Source organism: Cricetulus griseus, chromosome 8 (assembly GCF_003668045.3).
Source record: "Cricetulus griseus strain 17A/GY chromosome 8, alternate assembly CriGri-PICRH-1.0, whole genome shotgun sequence".
NCBI lineage: Eukaryota > Metazoa > Chordata > Mammalia > Rodentia > Cricetidae > Cricetulus > Cricetulus griseus.
The window spans coordinates 64035347-64050391 of NC_048601.1; the positions used below are offsets into that span (position 1 = coordinate 64035347).

At 49.8% G+C, this 15045-nt stretch overlaps 1 protein-coding gene across 2 annotated transcripts; it reads left to right on the top strand.

The window, feature by feature from the left end:
• The first annotated feature begins 448 nt into the window (after positions 1-448).
• On the top strand, positions 449-8308 carry Sftpb (surfactant protein B). Of its 2 annotated transcripts, none has more exons than XM_035448868.1 (10): positions 449-512; positions 769-896; positions 1420-1491; positions 1918-2043; positions 2630-2794; positions 2985-3074; positions 4778-4961; positions 5508-5680; positions 7711-7791; positions 8246-8308. In XM_035448868.1, exons 1-10 carry the CDS (start codon positions 449-451, stop codon positions 8306-8308), a joined length of 1146 nt encoding a protein of 381 aa, XP_035304759.1. The 2 variants fall into 2 exon arrangements, with proteins under 2 accessions (XP_035304759.1, XP_035304760.1); XM_035448869.1 differs by having other exon boundaries at positions 4847-4961.
• Positions 8309-15045: the final 6737 nt, after the last annotated feature.

Below are 15045 nucleotides of genomic sequence, written 5' to 3' on the forward strand. Positions count from 1 at the left end.
CAGGAGCACCCTGGGTGTGCCCTTCCGGCACTTACCCTGCGTCAAGAGCCAGGCAGGAAACTCTCAAGAGCATTGATTGCCTAAGGATGGAGGGTTGAGAAGCCTGGGGTGTGGCTGGAGAGGTTCATTCTGACCCCACTCGAAGCTGACCCCTGCCTCAACATCCCTTGCCCAGAGAGCTGGGATTAAGCAAGACCCCCTTGAGGATGAGCAGAGAGACAGGGAGCTGGGGAAGAGGGCAAAGGAAAGGAACAGGAACCGATATCAGCCAGCACAGGGGAGGCGGCCGGTGTGGCCCTCCTGAGAAGACCTGGGATCAAACACCTGGAGGGCTCTCGAGACTCAGGCAAACACTGAGGTCAACTTGCTCCCACGAGGCCCAGCCCCAGGTCCTCTTCCCCACTATAAGAGCCTCTGTCTCAAGTAGGGTGCCAAGTAGGGGGCAGTTATGGCCAAGTCACGTCTACTGCAGTGGCTGCTGCTGCTGCCCACACTCTGCAACCCAGGTGCAGGTAAGTCTCCACTTACTGAGCCAGCTCTGTCCTAGAAGGACCCCGGGCTGCACATATTCCTGAATTTAAAGACGAGTTAGCTGAGGCCCAGAGAGGCCCTCGGGATTGTCCAAGGGCAGTTGGTGGAGGACTCAGAGATGCCTAGCATAAGCAATGGCCACCCATTTTTCAATGAAACTGGGTTGGTGGTGGGGTGAAGGCAGGGTGCCCAGTGTACCCTGGATCCTGACAAAGGCTGCTCTGACCCCAGCTGTAGCTGTCGGATCGGCCTCATCCCTGGATTGTGCACAGGGTCCTAAATTCTGGTGCCAAAGCGTGGAGCAAGCAGTGCAGTGCAGAGCCCTGGGGCACTGCCTACAGGAAGTCTGGGGGCATGTAGGAGCTGTGAGTAGCACCCACGGATGCACTAGGGATCTGGAAAGCAGGAATCAGGGTGGGCACAAGGGAAGCGGGGCTCCCACAGAGGCTGGGGTGGCGTGGAGGATGTATGATGTAGTATGAGATAAAATGATGGGTAGAGTTGAGTGGAATGAAATAGGTGTGAAGATGCAAAATGGGATGAATGAGGGGGGCAGGCTGACAAAATGTGGAGGAGAGTAGAGTGGGCTGGATGGATGGGTGGTAAGACGGTAAGATGGATGAGTTGGGATGAAGTGGATGGGATGGGACGGGATAAAATGAAATGGATCAAATGGGATGATGCAACAGAGGAGGCAGGGTAAAACGAGATGGGTCCAATGGGATGGGTGGGATGGGACAGAGTCTGCAGAACAGGATGATATGGGATGGTGGGTAGCCACTTACGTCTTAGAAGGAGGGACCTGTCCGCCTGAGTCTGAGAAAGCTGCACTCCCTGGAGCTAGGAGCATGCCCAACTCATTTGCCCCACTTGAGACCCTTTTTCCAGAATGACCTGTGCCAAGAGTGTGAGGATATTGTCCACCTCCTCATAAAGATGACCAAGGAAGACATTTTCCAGGTAATGGGAACCAGATCCTATATGAGTTTAGGGAACAAGGGATAAGGGGCAGAGCGAGGAGATGGAGCAAGCTCCCGAAAGGGGTATTTCCAGGCTGAGGTGAGGCCTCCACACTCATCCAGCCACCCAAGAGTAGATTCATAGAACTGAGCTTAGGGGATGGAAAGATTGCTCAGTGCTAAGAGCACAGACTGTTCTGGAAGACCTGAGTTTGGTTCCTAGCACCCACATCAGACAGCTTACAACTGCTTATCACTCCAGCATGATGGGATGCCTCTGGTCTTGGTGAGCAGATGCCCTCAGGCACACTCATGCACACTCTCCCACACATATCCAGTGTGTGCTGGTGGAGACCTTGCATCAAGGACTCTGGTAGGGGCAGACCTCACAAAGGCCAGGCTAGCCCTCCCTTCTCTGCCCTCCCAGGACACAATCCGGAAGTTCTTGGAGCAAGAATGTGAGATCCTTCCCTTGAAGCTGCTTGTGCCCCGGTGTCGCCAAGTGCTTGATGTCTACCTGCCTTTGGTTATGGACTACTTCCAGAGCCAGATAGTGAGGACCCCGACCTGCCTGCCACACCTGCCACACAGCTCATGTGCCTAAGTGGTCACTTTCCTATATAAGTGGTCCCAACACACACACACACACACACACACACACACACACACACACACACACACACAGTACAGCCACAGGAAACTCAGTTCCTTCATCTAGAAAACCAGATCAGAGTGTACCTACTCTACGACATACTACAGACATTCAGATATTCTCTCCATCCTCTCTCTCTCTCTCTCTCTCTCTCTCTCTCTCTCTCTCTCTCTCTCTCACACACACACACACACACACACACACACACACACACACACACACACGCACACACACATTCTTAGTTAATTCACACAATATGCTCACATGCAATCACACTTTCCCAGACCCCTACCCCAAGGCCCTCCACCACCCATCTCTGTCTTTGCCCCTTCCCTGGAATCCTAAGATGGAGCAACCCCCCCCCCTGCAGCCTGCTCCCCATAAAACCAAACCCAGGCTCAAAGACTGTGGTCCTTGTCCCTGAGCAGAGGCTGGGCAGTGAGAGTTCCCTCCTGATCCTAACAGCCCTTACTTTCCTGTGCCCTAGAACCCAAAGGCCATCTGCAATCATGTGGGCCTGTGCCCACTTGAACAGGCTAAGCCAGAACAGGAGCCAGGGATGAAGGATGCTACTCCAGACCCTCTGCTGAACAAGCTGGTCCTCCCAGTGCTGCCAGGGGCCCTTGTGGCAAGGCCTGGGCCTCACACACAGGTAAACCAGCCCTTCCCACCTCACCCCCCAACAGCCACTGAGACACATGAGCACCCAGAGGGGCAGAGCTGGGAAGAGATAAAAGGGACCAGGCAGAGCTTAAACTAGGAGGCAGAGAAGCCAAGTGGGGCAGGCAGGGCTTGGGAGGTACTTCCCAGCCTTAATCCCACTACACCATGTCCTTCCCCAGGATCTCTCTGAGCAACAGCTCCCCATCCCTCTGCCCTTCTGCTGGCTTTGCAGGACTCTGATCAAGCGGGTCCAAGCTGTGATTCCCAAGGTAAGGCCTCGGTGTGCAGAACCACACAGAGCTCAGGAGGGCCCCATAGCTGCACCTTCCCCACTTCAAACACACCAGAGAAGGCTGTGAGGAATTAGGTGAGGAGACACCCACACATTGCCCCTAGCCAAGGAACCTTGAGGCTTGGGTGTGGGAGAGTAGATCAGGGCCAGCCTTCTCTTCCAGCAGCTCGATATCCAAAGGCTGAGAAGCCCTGGTTGTCACTGTAGAAAAAAATGCATTAATTCCCCCAAAACAGAATGTCCACTAGTAATCTCCATCCCTTCTGTCACCCAATGGTCTCATCAGCTCAGGGTTGTCCTGCCCACAAATGGTCATGCCCTATCAACATTGCTCAAATGGGCAGAAATAGGTAGATCCTTGGAGCTTGCTGGCCAGTCAGCCTAGCCAAATGGATGAGCTCCAGGGTTAGTGAGAGACCTTGTCTCAAAATATGAGGTAGAAGGGCTGAAGATGTGGCTCAACAATTAAGAGCACTCGCTGCTTTTCCAGAGACCTGAGCTGGGTTCCCAGCACCCTGTCAGGTGGCTTCAACCAGCCATAGCTCCTGCTCTGAGGAATCCAGTGCCCTCTTCTGGCACCATGGGTAATTGCACATGCGTGGCATACACATACTCAGATACACACATATACATGAATAAAAATAAATCTTTTTTAAAAGCAATAAGGTGGGACTGACTAAGAAAGGCAGGTGCAGACAGCATCAGAAGAGCTGAGAGGGAACAGACAGCAAAGCAGGAGACTGAAGTATGTTGCCAGGGAAGCTAAGAGAGGAAAGGTGTCTGATTGATCAGAAAACTGCTGAACTACCAGGCAGGATGAGAGCTGGGCAGAGGATGCAGAGTGAAGTGTTCCAGAAAGAGGAGCACGGCGAGGCTTCCTAAGGTCAGAAGCAGTTTTAGCATCCTCTCCAGCCAGCAGGGATCAGAGAGAGGAGAAAGCCAGGGGAGGCATGGGGGGGAGATAGCCCAGAGATGGACTCACTCTCACCAGTGAACAGCTTGGTTACTGATTACAATGACTGTTGGCTTGTGCCACCATAACAGGAGGAGAGCCATGGGTGGGTCGATGCTCACAGGTGGGTGCCTTAAGTGAAGCGTCCCATTTGGGAGGCATCACACTCTGGGCCCTCTTCTTTCCTCAACCTCCTGGCACTTGGGCCAGCTTGCCACATCGACTGAATAAAGGAGTAAAGGAAAGAGCTACACATGTGTGGCCTCTGTTGCCCTTGCTTACAGGTTGTTTGGAATTGGAGAGAGGTGGGAGAATGCTGGCTTTCCCAGGGTTCTTAAAGCCAAGGTTTGGTCAGCTTTAAGGGCCAATGGAAGGAACTGTTTGTCTTCCTGATGGATGACCATGGGGAAGTACGGTGGCCCTGGGTCAGGAAATGGGCTTTAGTTCTAGCTTTGAGCCAGGCTATTAGAAGCCGTGGCCTTGATGCCCTTTTCAAGTGACTCTAAAGCAACTGAAGTCAGATCTTGCGTCAACTGCTGACTCTCTCAGTGACTCCAGGTGCACCCCCTGTGTCCCCTGTTGTCTTGGATGCTCAGTAGCCTGTGGACAGCACCGATCTCCTTCTAGAAGGGAGAAAGGGATGTGCCTGGGGTTCCCTCTCATATGGGCACAAATGAGAGCCTGCCAGAGGAAGGTCCCATGCTGTCCTTTTTTCACCTCCACCCCAGGGTGTGCTGGCCGTGGCTGTGGCCCAGGTGTGCCACGTGGTACCCCTGGTGGTGGGTGGCATCTGTCAGTGCCTGGCTGAGCGCTATACAGTCCTCCTGCTCGATGCACTGCTGGGCCGCGTGGTACCCCAGCTAGTCTGCGGCCTCGTCCTCCGATGTTCCAGTGAGGATGCCATTGGCCCAGGTAAGCCTGCTGTTACCTGCCCCACTATCCTCCTCCTTTGGTTCTCTTCCTGACTTATATCACTACAGTGCACATGTGGGGAAGGAGGGAACATGGACAAGGCGGGGGACAGGAACCAACATCGTTTTTTAACTATTTATCTATTATGTGGGCCTGGATGGTGGCCAGCTTCTACATCTATACACCACGTGTATACCATCTATATCCATGTGTGCCTGGTTCCCACAGAGGCCATAAAGCATGTTGAATCCTCTAGAATTAAGATAACTGACAGTTCTGAGCCACCATGTGGGTTCTGGGAATTGAACCCAGGTCCTCTGGAAGAGCAGCTGGTGCTTTTCATCGCTGAGCCACCTCTCCAGCCCCGAACCAACTGTTACACAAGACAGCTTTGGAAGAAGGATTAAAACAGAGTCTTATTACATAGCACAGGCTGGCCTTAAAGCTTGCTGTGATCGTCCTGCCTCAGCCTCTCAAGTGCCGACATGGCAAGGCATGTGCCACCATGCCCAGCCAGCAGGACAATTTTGACCATTTTCTCTTTAGCCCTCCCTGCTCTGGATCCCCTGGCAGAAGAATGGCCACTACAAGACACTGAGTGCCGTGTCTGCAAGTCTGTGATCACCCGGGCATGGAACACCAGTGAACAGGCTATGCCACAGGCAATGCCACAGGCAATGCGCCAGGCCTGCCTTCGATTCTGGCTGGACAGGCAAAAGGTACAGGGTGGGCACACGGGTAGGATTTATGACCTTTGTGTGATGGTGGCTGAGCCAGAAGAGACTTTGTAGCCAGAGACACACAGGACACTGGACTGGAGCCCAGCCAGGTAGACCAGATGTGGGTCAGACAATGATGGGATTGTCACAACTGTAACTGACTGAGAGACATTGCTGGGCCCAAGTGGAGCATTAGCAGGCCTTCTTCATGGGCTAAGTACAAAGAAAGTACAATTGGTCCCAGTAGAAAAGGGTCATACTGTCCTTTCTTGGTGTTTGCCACACTGTGTCCCTACGGGGGCCACATGTTACCCCCATGGCGGGTAGCATTCTACAGTGCCTCATAGGCACCAGAAAACAAGTAAAGACAAGGCCAACTGGAGCAGGGAAAGAATTTAGCCTTCTCCCAGGATCCTTCCTGTCCCACCCTGCTGACTCTGACTCAACAGGGAGAAGTCCACCTGCACAAGAGGGCTGGAAGCTGGGTATGGTAGTGCTGGTCTGTAATCCCAGCATTTGGAAGGCTAAGGAAGGACAATCAGAAGTTCAAAGGCAGCCTCAGCTATATAAATAGAGTTCAGGGTCAGCCTTGTCCGGAGAAAGGAGACAGACAGGAGATGGAAAAAGTGCTGGGGGGCGGGGCGTGGTGCTGAGTAAGATGGCTCACTGGCACTGCCACCAATCCTGACAAGCTAAGTTTGATCCCTGGGATCCAGATGGTAAAAGGAGAGAATCAACTTCTGTAAGATGTCCTTCTGAGCACACATGTGCCCCACACACATATAAACAAATAAAACACAATTTTAAAGCCAGGTGGTGGTAGTGCACACCTTTAGTCCCAGCATTCAGGAGACAGAAGCAGGCAGGTCTCTGAATTGGAAGTCAGCCTGGCCTACAGAGTGAGTTCCAGGACAGCCAGGGCTACACAGAGAGACCAATACACCAAAACCAAAACAAAACAATAAAATGACAAAAAAAGACTTTTTTTTTGCCAAGAGAACAAGACTTTATTGATCTTCAATGTGCAAAACCAAAATTGCCAACTGAACATGGGGATTAAAAATGACTTTAAACATTAGCATTAAAAATTGACCCTGGGGATTGGGCAGGTGGTTCAGTCTAACAGGACCCTGGTTCAATTCTCAGTCCCCATATCCAAGAGATGACATTCTAGATTCTGCATGGTCACTGCTGCAGACACCATACATTAGCAACTCAAATGATTAACTCTGGCTGAGACTGCCCAGGACCAGGTCTCAGGTATCCTCACTCAAACCCCAAGAAGCCTGGAGTTCCCACTGTAGCTGGTACTGGCATTAACTCTCCCCACCGGACAGTGAGTGAACACTCAGGTCTAGAACAGGAACTGAAGACTTTTCAGGGACAGGGGTCTGGGAGTGGTGCTTCCAGGGGGACATTTTTTTTTTTCAAGACAGGGTTTCAGGCTTTGGAGCCTGTCCTAGACTTCACTCTAGACCAGGCTGGCATGAAACTCACAGAGATCCACCTGCCTCTGCCTCCTGAGGCATGCACCACTATGCTCAGTTTCATGTGGTTCAGGAAGTTTAAACTGAAGGCTTCATGTGTGCTGGGCAAGCATGAACCAATGAGAGGCCAGGCCACTGGTCTCTCTTCCCAACAGCCAGCTCCAGTACCTTGCCTTTCCACAGAAACATGCTGCAGCCAGTCAGGCTTAGGAAAGGTCCTTTTTTTTATTTCATGTGTATGTGTTTTGTGTGCATGTATGTATGGGCACCATGTGTGTGCAGTGCCCAGGGAGGCCAGAAGATTCCCTGGAACTGGAGTTAAGGATGGTTATGAGCTGTTGTTCAGGTCCTCCAAAAGAGCAGCGAGTGCCTCATCCGCTGGGCCATCTGTCCAACCCTCAGGTAGAGTCTTAACAGTCAGCCAGGCACTGACAAGAGACACAAACCCACAGACAGAAGGAACTGAGTGGCCGAGGGAGGTAGAAAGAACTGCAGGATAGGTAGTCCTGTTGTAGACTGCCAACACATTGTGTCTTTCCTCAGTGTGAACAGTTTGTGGAACAGCATGCACCCCAGCTGCTGGCTATGGTGCCCAGGAGCAGGAATGCCCACGAAGCCTGCCAGGTATGCCTAACCCCTTCAGCTGGTCCCAGGACTTCCCTCTGCTCCTGGAGCCCCACCCTCCATGGTTCATGATCCTCAGGGACCCCCATCTCTTGGATCCAGGCAGCCTCGGGTACAGCAGCCTAGGACTAATTCTCCCTACAGAACAGGTTTTGGTCTCAGAAGCAAAGAACACATCCCAATAACGTAGAAGGGGAGGAAACTACATGTTGGGATAGATAGCTGAGGGCTGTGGTATGCTGCTCATTATGGGATGTGGTTGTGTTCTGTGACCAGTGTGCGTTTGGTGGTGGGGTTATAGTATAAGATGGGGTCCCACCTCCTCATCTTTAAGTCCCAGAGGCCAGGGCTTGGGGAGTAGCACAGGGGGTCTTCAAGATCATATCAAGAGTGGCCACTAGGCAGCAGGTCTGAGTGAGGGTTGTCTCCATACCCCCTGTGCTGTCTCTGGCAGGCCCTGGGAGTGTGTGAGGCCCCGGCCAGTCCTCTGCAATGCTTCCAAACCCCGCACCTCTGAGAACTTGGTCTCCAGGTAAGTCCCAGTCCCACTTGGGGAAAGGAGGGGGATTTTACTTGCTAAGGTTTGGGAACAGAGGTCCTCCTGCCCCCTTCTGTGGACTGTATCATCCTACCTCTCCCAGGCACAGCTCCAGGCTCCTAAGGGTCTCCAGTAGTTCCACCAGGAAAGGTTTGTTTGTTTTGTTGTTGTTCTTTTTGATCCAGTTACTCCTTACCCTTCTCAGCCCATTCAGCCCTCCACAGTTTCCATCCAAGACCTCCTCACATCTGGGCTGCTTGACCTTAAGGATATCACATGTTCGGGCAAAACCCAAAATTTCTTAGGCCTCAGGGAAGTCACAATTTCACTGTCTAGGCTGCCATCCCCTCAGATGCCAAAAGTACCATGGTCACCTGAGCTCACCTTCCTCAGGCCAATAGCTTTCCAGGTCACTGTTATCAAAGCCAGAAGTAGCTTTACCACCAGAGTCAGGAAATGACCTGGCAACAGTGATCTCTCAAGTGACCTTGGCAATTAAATTGGATCTAGGTCACAATGTACTCAAAGCCAGCCCCTCACTGTGTGGTCATTTACTATGTGTTCACACGTTTGTAAAACTCAGTCAGTGCCTGTGACAGGGCTCGGCTAGTGTGCAGCCAGCCCCACTTCTAATATGAGGAAGGACTCCAGCACTGTCACAGCCACTGTGGGCAAGGACATTTCAACTCAGTTAAGTCTCTCAGGGACCAATTTAATGTGCCCTTCCCTATCAAGTCTACCTGGAATGAGGGAGGTACACAAAGTAAGAGTCACCTTTCCCCCACCTCCCAGGGCTCCAGGCCTTGACTGCTGAAGCAGGAAAAATGAGAGGTGGCATGAGCTCTGGTCCCAACTCTGCCATCAACAGGCCATGGGGTCCCCAGACAAAATATGCTTTTGAGATATCACTAGTGTCTTAGCTGGGTTTCTATTGCTGTGAAGAGACACCATGACCACAGCAATGCTTACAAAGGAAAACATTTAATGGGGTGGCTCACAGTTCAGAGTTTAGTCCATTATCATCATTGTGGGACATGGCATGCAGCCAGACATGCTGCTGGAGCTGAGAGTCCTACATCTTGATCAGCAAGCAACAGGAAGTGAACTGAGATATTGGGTGTGGCTTGAGCACATAGGAGACCTCAAAGCCTGACTCCACAGTGACCACTTCCTCCAACAAGGCCACACCCACTCCAACAAAACCACATCTCCTAATAGTGCCACTCCCTTTGGGGGCCATTTTCTTTCAAACCACCATAACTAGTGTCGAAGCAAGTGGCCCAATGAGGGGGCTCTGGCTCTTCTGAACTGTTGCCATCACAAACAGTCCTACACTCCTCCAGCCACTCTCCCTGAAAAGGAGCCCTGCCTCCTATCCTAACCCTCGCACTTCCTTCCTCACAGCACCTTGCACCAGATGGCGACAAATCTCAGCCTGTGCCCTCAGCCCTGTGTCAGCCTATATGCCCCACTCTAGCCACAGCCCGACACCAAAGTGGTTTCTGCCTCCTTTGTGGATGAGGTGCAGCAGGCCCATGTCTTCTGGAAGCCTTCAGAGGGGCTTCAGGTCTTCATACCCACCAGAGTCAAGCCCAGCTCCAACAGCTCCTACAGCCCCCAGGGACTGAGAAGAAACTGTCATGGCTCCCAGAAGACAGCAAGGAGAAGCTGGGTCTGGCCACACCAACCCCTTGCTAACGCTTCTATGAAATTCAAGCTTCAGAAGAATAAAACATGGGAACATGAAATATTATAAGGGCTGTGGGTGAGGCTCAGTGGCAGGGCACTTTACTAGCATGCAGAAAACCTGGGCCGAATCTCCAGCACAAAAACCAAAACAGTTTGAAGGTGGTGTGGTAACCCTCACCTACAATCTCAGCACTTGAGAGACTACAGAGAGGATTGTGAGAGTTGAGGCCAGTCTGGGATACAGACTTTTCTTTTTTTAAGACAAACAAACAACAAAACAGTTTAAAAGATAAAGATAGACATTAAATCCTTTCCAAAAGAGAGGAAAAAAAGAAAAAAAAAAAAAACAGGAAGGGCTGGTGAGACACTCTGGTGAATAAAAGTTGATGCCCCAAGGCTGGAGACCTGAGCTTGATCCCCATGATCCACATGGTAGAAGGAGAGCACCAACTTCTAGTTGTCCTTTGACCCCCACATGTGCCCCGCACATTACATACATGCATGCACATTTAATTTAGAAATCAGGAACTTGGGCCAGTGACATGGTTCAGTGGGTAAAGATACTTGCTGCACAAGCCTGATGATCTAAATTTGATCCCTGGAACCCAAGATGGCGGTAGAGTTAACTCCCAAAAGTTATCCTCTAACCTCCACGTTTACACCATGGTGCACATGACCCCCCACCCCCGTTACAAACATACACATAATAATGATAATTTCCTCTTAAGTCAGGAAATCCCTGGCCTGGGTGAGGGTGTGCACTGCATGCTCTGAGCATTATGGTTCCATATTTGAGGAGTTCTGCGCTAACCAAGATAAAAAGGGGTTCTAGAGCTGAGGGTATAGCTTACTGGTAGAGCACAGGTTTAGCATGCTTTAGACCCTGGGTTTTAGCCCAGCACTGAAAACAAAAGGGCATGGAAAGAAGGGTAGATTCTCCTGACTTTTTTTAAGTTTACAAACCTGAGGGTGATTCCATGTCTGCCACAATTATCTAAGATCAGTTAGGACTGCGCATACCAAGGACTAGTTCCCATGTTGGCACAATGCCTGAGCCACAGCTAATAAAAGTCCTGTTCCCTTGTGCAAAATAAGAAAACAGTGTCTTCTAAGGAGCAGCAGGAATCACAGTTTCAGCCTGATGTCATCAGGGTCAGGGCCTACCTCTCTCTTCCTTACGGAGCAGAAGTCCACATCTGCTCCCCCCAGCCTGGTCCCCCTCCTGCTGCCTCCTCTCCCCCACAAGCTTACTTAAGGTGAGCTGAGGGTGCCAAACATCAAAGTAAGCAAGTAAGAGGCTGGAGAGATGGCTCAGCAGCCTAGAGAACTTTTATCTCACTGGGACCCGGGGTTTGATTCCCAGCACCCACAAGGCAGCTCACCACCATCTACAACTCTAGTTTCAGAGGATCTGATACCCTCTTCAGACATGACTATATACAACTGCGATCTTGGAGCCCAGGAAGCAGTCCAGCCTGGCCTGCATAGCAAGGCCTGTAATGTAGGGGGCTGTCTTCCCAGTTATACCTTCCTACATCTGTTTATAAGTCCTAATCCCTTCCTTAGAATCAATTTCAAGATGCATAACTGTGGGACAAAGGTCTGCACATCTGCACGTTTGTACTTTTAACACAGGCTTCCTGTTGAGTTGGTGCTCTGCCCGCATTTTACCAATTTCCAGCCCAATTGCAAATCCGAGGATTAGCAATCCTTCACATTTTACTGAAAGATAAATGAAAACTGACTTCCTGATTCGGCACTGTGTGGTTCATGCCTATAATCCCTACACTTTGGCCTGGGTTACATAATCAATTTTAGGAAAGACTGAGCTAGAGTAAGACCCTGTCTGGAAGAGGGAGACAGGGAGGCAACCTTGCTGGTTGGTTATGTAGTTCATTCTGTAGAGACTGCCAAACCCTGAGTTTAGCTCCCAGCACTGTATAAACCAGATGTGATGGCCTGTAGTCTCAACACTTGGGAGGAAGAGGGAGGATAAGAAGTTTAAGGTAACCCTCAACTCTGTTTGAGGTTAGTTTGAGGTGCACAAGGCCCTCTTGTAATTAACATTTTTTAATTAAAACTTTTTATTTTATATACAAGTGTTCTTTCTGCATGTATGTTGACTATACATGTGTCTGTCTGGTGCCTTCAAAGGCCTGAAAGGGCATTAGATGCCCTGGAAAAGGAATTATAGAAGGTTGTAAGCTGCCATTTAAGAGCTGAGAATGGAACCCTGACCCCCTGTAGAGCAGCAAACATTCTTAAATCAACAAGCCAGCTCTTTGGCTTTGATTACTGAATAAACATCTACATGCTTACAGGTTGTTCACATTTTATCCTTTGTGCAATGTTTGGGCATTCTGACGGATTTTGTTATTATTTTTAAAAAGTTATTTGGGCTGGAGAGATGGCTATGAGGTTAAGAGCATGCACTGAACTTCCAGAGAGCAATTCTAGAGTTCAATTCCCAGCACCTACATCAGGTGGCTTACTACTTACTGCCTGTAACTCCAGCTCCAGGGGTTCCGGATCCCTCAGGCCTATGAGGCTGCCTGCACTCACATGCTCAAACCCACATACAGATAGATACAAAAATAAGAGGAACAAATCTGTTTTTTTAAGTGGATCAAGTGTGTACTTGTGTGTAGGTGTGCATATGAAGCTCAGAGGACTCTGTGGAGGTAAGTTCTCTCCATACACCTTTATGTGGGGTCTAGGGACTAGACTTGGGACACCATGTGGTGCTGCAAGTGCCTTTACACAGTCATCTCTATGGCTCTTCCTATATTACTATCCTTTGTTACTTTTCCTGTCATGTATCTTCAGCGTAGGATGTTTTCCATGTATCTCAAGCTGGCTGTAGGGTCATGTTAAGAAAAATATGGCTTTCCCTTCCTCACCATGGTTCACACTCTGGGTCTGTGAACAAAGGAATTGCATGCTGGGATCATGATTGAAATACAAGTGGCATGTACTTGTTCAGACATCCATGGTTAGTAGCAAGCCACAACAGATCTTAGGCCAACGGTTCTCAACCTTCTTAACGCTGTGCCCCTTTAATACAGTTCATGTTGTGGTGACCCCAATCATACAATTGTTTTGCTGCTAATTCATAAATGTAACTATACTGTTATGTCTTAGGCGACTCCCGTGAAAGGGTCAACCCCCTAAAGGGATCAAGACACACTGCCTTAGACATTGAACAGCCAACTCTGAGAAGTGGGCCCCAAGTGCTTAGGTGATTCTTTCTATTGCCACCTTCTTGGGAAAGTAAGCAACAAAAATTACAGCACCAAGAATGTAGTACCAGTGAATGTGATCCAGAAACACTGAGTGCTTCCTAAGTGACAAGCCTCTCCCCAGGGCTGAGACAAAGGAAACATCTTATCTTCAGAACTTAAGTTTGTTGGAGGGCCAGGCATAGTGACACATGCCTGTAATCCCAGTACTCAGGAGGCTGGGGCAGAAGACTGCTGCAAATTTGAGGGTAGCCTCAACTATAAATATAGCATGTTCTGGGCCAGCCAGGGCTAAAAAGTAAGACCCTATCTCCCAAAATAAATAAATAAAAACAGGCACTCACCATCATTGCTTATCAACCCATGACATTTTGTGTCCTAAGGTCAGTGAGTCCAGAATTCAAAACAAGCATAAATGTCCTTGGAAGTGAGGCTAGCAGCAAAACCCTTCAATCTTTATCTTGGGAAGACAAAGAGCTGCCTGGGTGACGGTCAGTGAGAGGGAGGGATGACCTGCCGAGATCTGTTTTAAAGATCATTTCTGAGCTCAGCATGCAAAAGCTCAGGTTGCCAAGCCTGAAGACTTGATTTTGAACCCAAGGACCCACATAATAAGGAGAACAAATTCCTACAAATTGTCCTCTGACCCTCACACACATGCTGTGGGGCAAGTGCACACCAATACATACACCACCGCATAAATAAATGTAATTTGAAAATAGCTGGGTGGTAGTGGTGCATGACTTCAATCCCAGCACCCAGGAGTAGAGAAGAGGCAGACCTCTGAGTTTGAGGCCAGACTGGTCTACAATGTCAGTTCCAGATCAGAAACCCTGTCTTAAACCAAAACCAAAAAAAACTGAAAATAATATTCTGTGTAGGGGTGGGACAACTTGCAGGAGTCAGTTCTCTTCTTCCATGTAGGTCCCAAGAACTGAATTCAGGTCCTCTGGCTTGTCAACACGCACCTTTTCCCACCAAAACATTCACTAGCCCAAATGAGAGAGGGAGAGAGAGAGAGAGAGAGAGAGAAGAAAAGGAAGCGGGGAGGGGCAGTGATAGACACACACAAAAGAAAATAAACAGGACTTGGAGGGGAAAATGGATGACTCATGGTGCTAGGGAGATGCTCAGTGGGAAAGACTGCCTGGCCCACAAGCATCGAGACTGAGTTTCTGTGGACACAAGCTCACCTATAAAACCACTGATTCCAGGTGAAGGCAGGAGGATCAATGGGGCTTGCTGGTTCAAAGACTAGTTCCAGGTTCATTCTTGTCTCAGAGGTAGGACATCTGACATTCTTCTCTGGCTGGCAGGCAGGCAGGCAGGCAGGCGCACGTGTGCACGCACACACGTACACACACGTGTACACACACACACACACACACACACACACACACACACACACACACACACACACACACACACACACACACACACACAAAATGAAAGGATGACTCCTAAAAAAATCATCAGGGTTTTTTTGTTTGAGATGGGATCTCATGTAGCTAAGAATGACCTTGAACTCATTCTCCTGCCTACATCTTCCATGTTCTGGGATTACAGACACATGCCTCCACACCTGGTTTATGTGGTGGTAGAGATCAAACCCAGGGTTCCATGAATGCCAGCCAAGTATTCTAACTGAGCTACATTCCCAATTAAGTCTGAACTGATTTTAAGACATTCAAAAACAAATCAAATAGGCATGTGGCTTTAAGATCAAGAATTCAGGGATGTGTGGTGTTAGGACTTGCTTATGAGGCACCCCTCCCTAAGAGAGGCAAG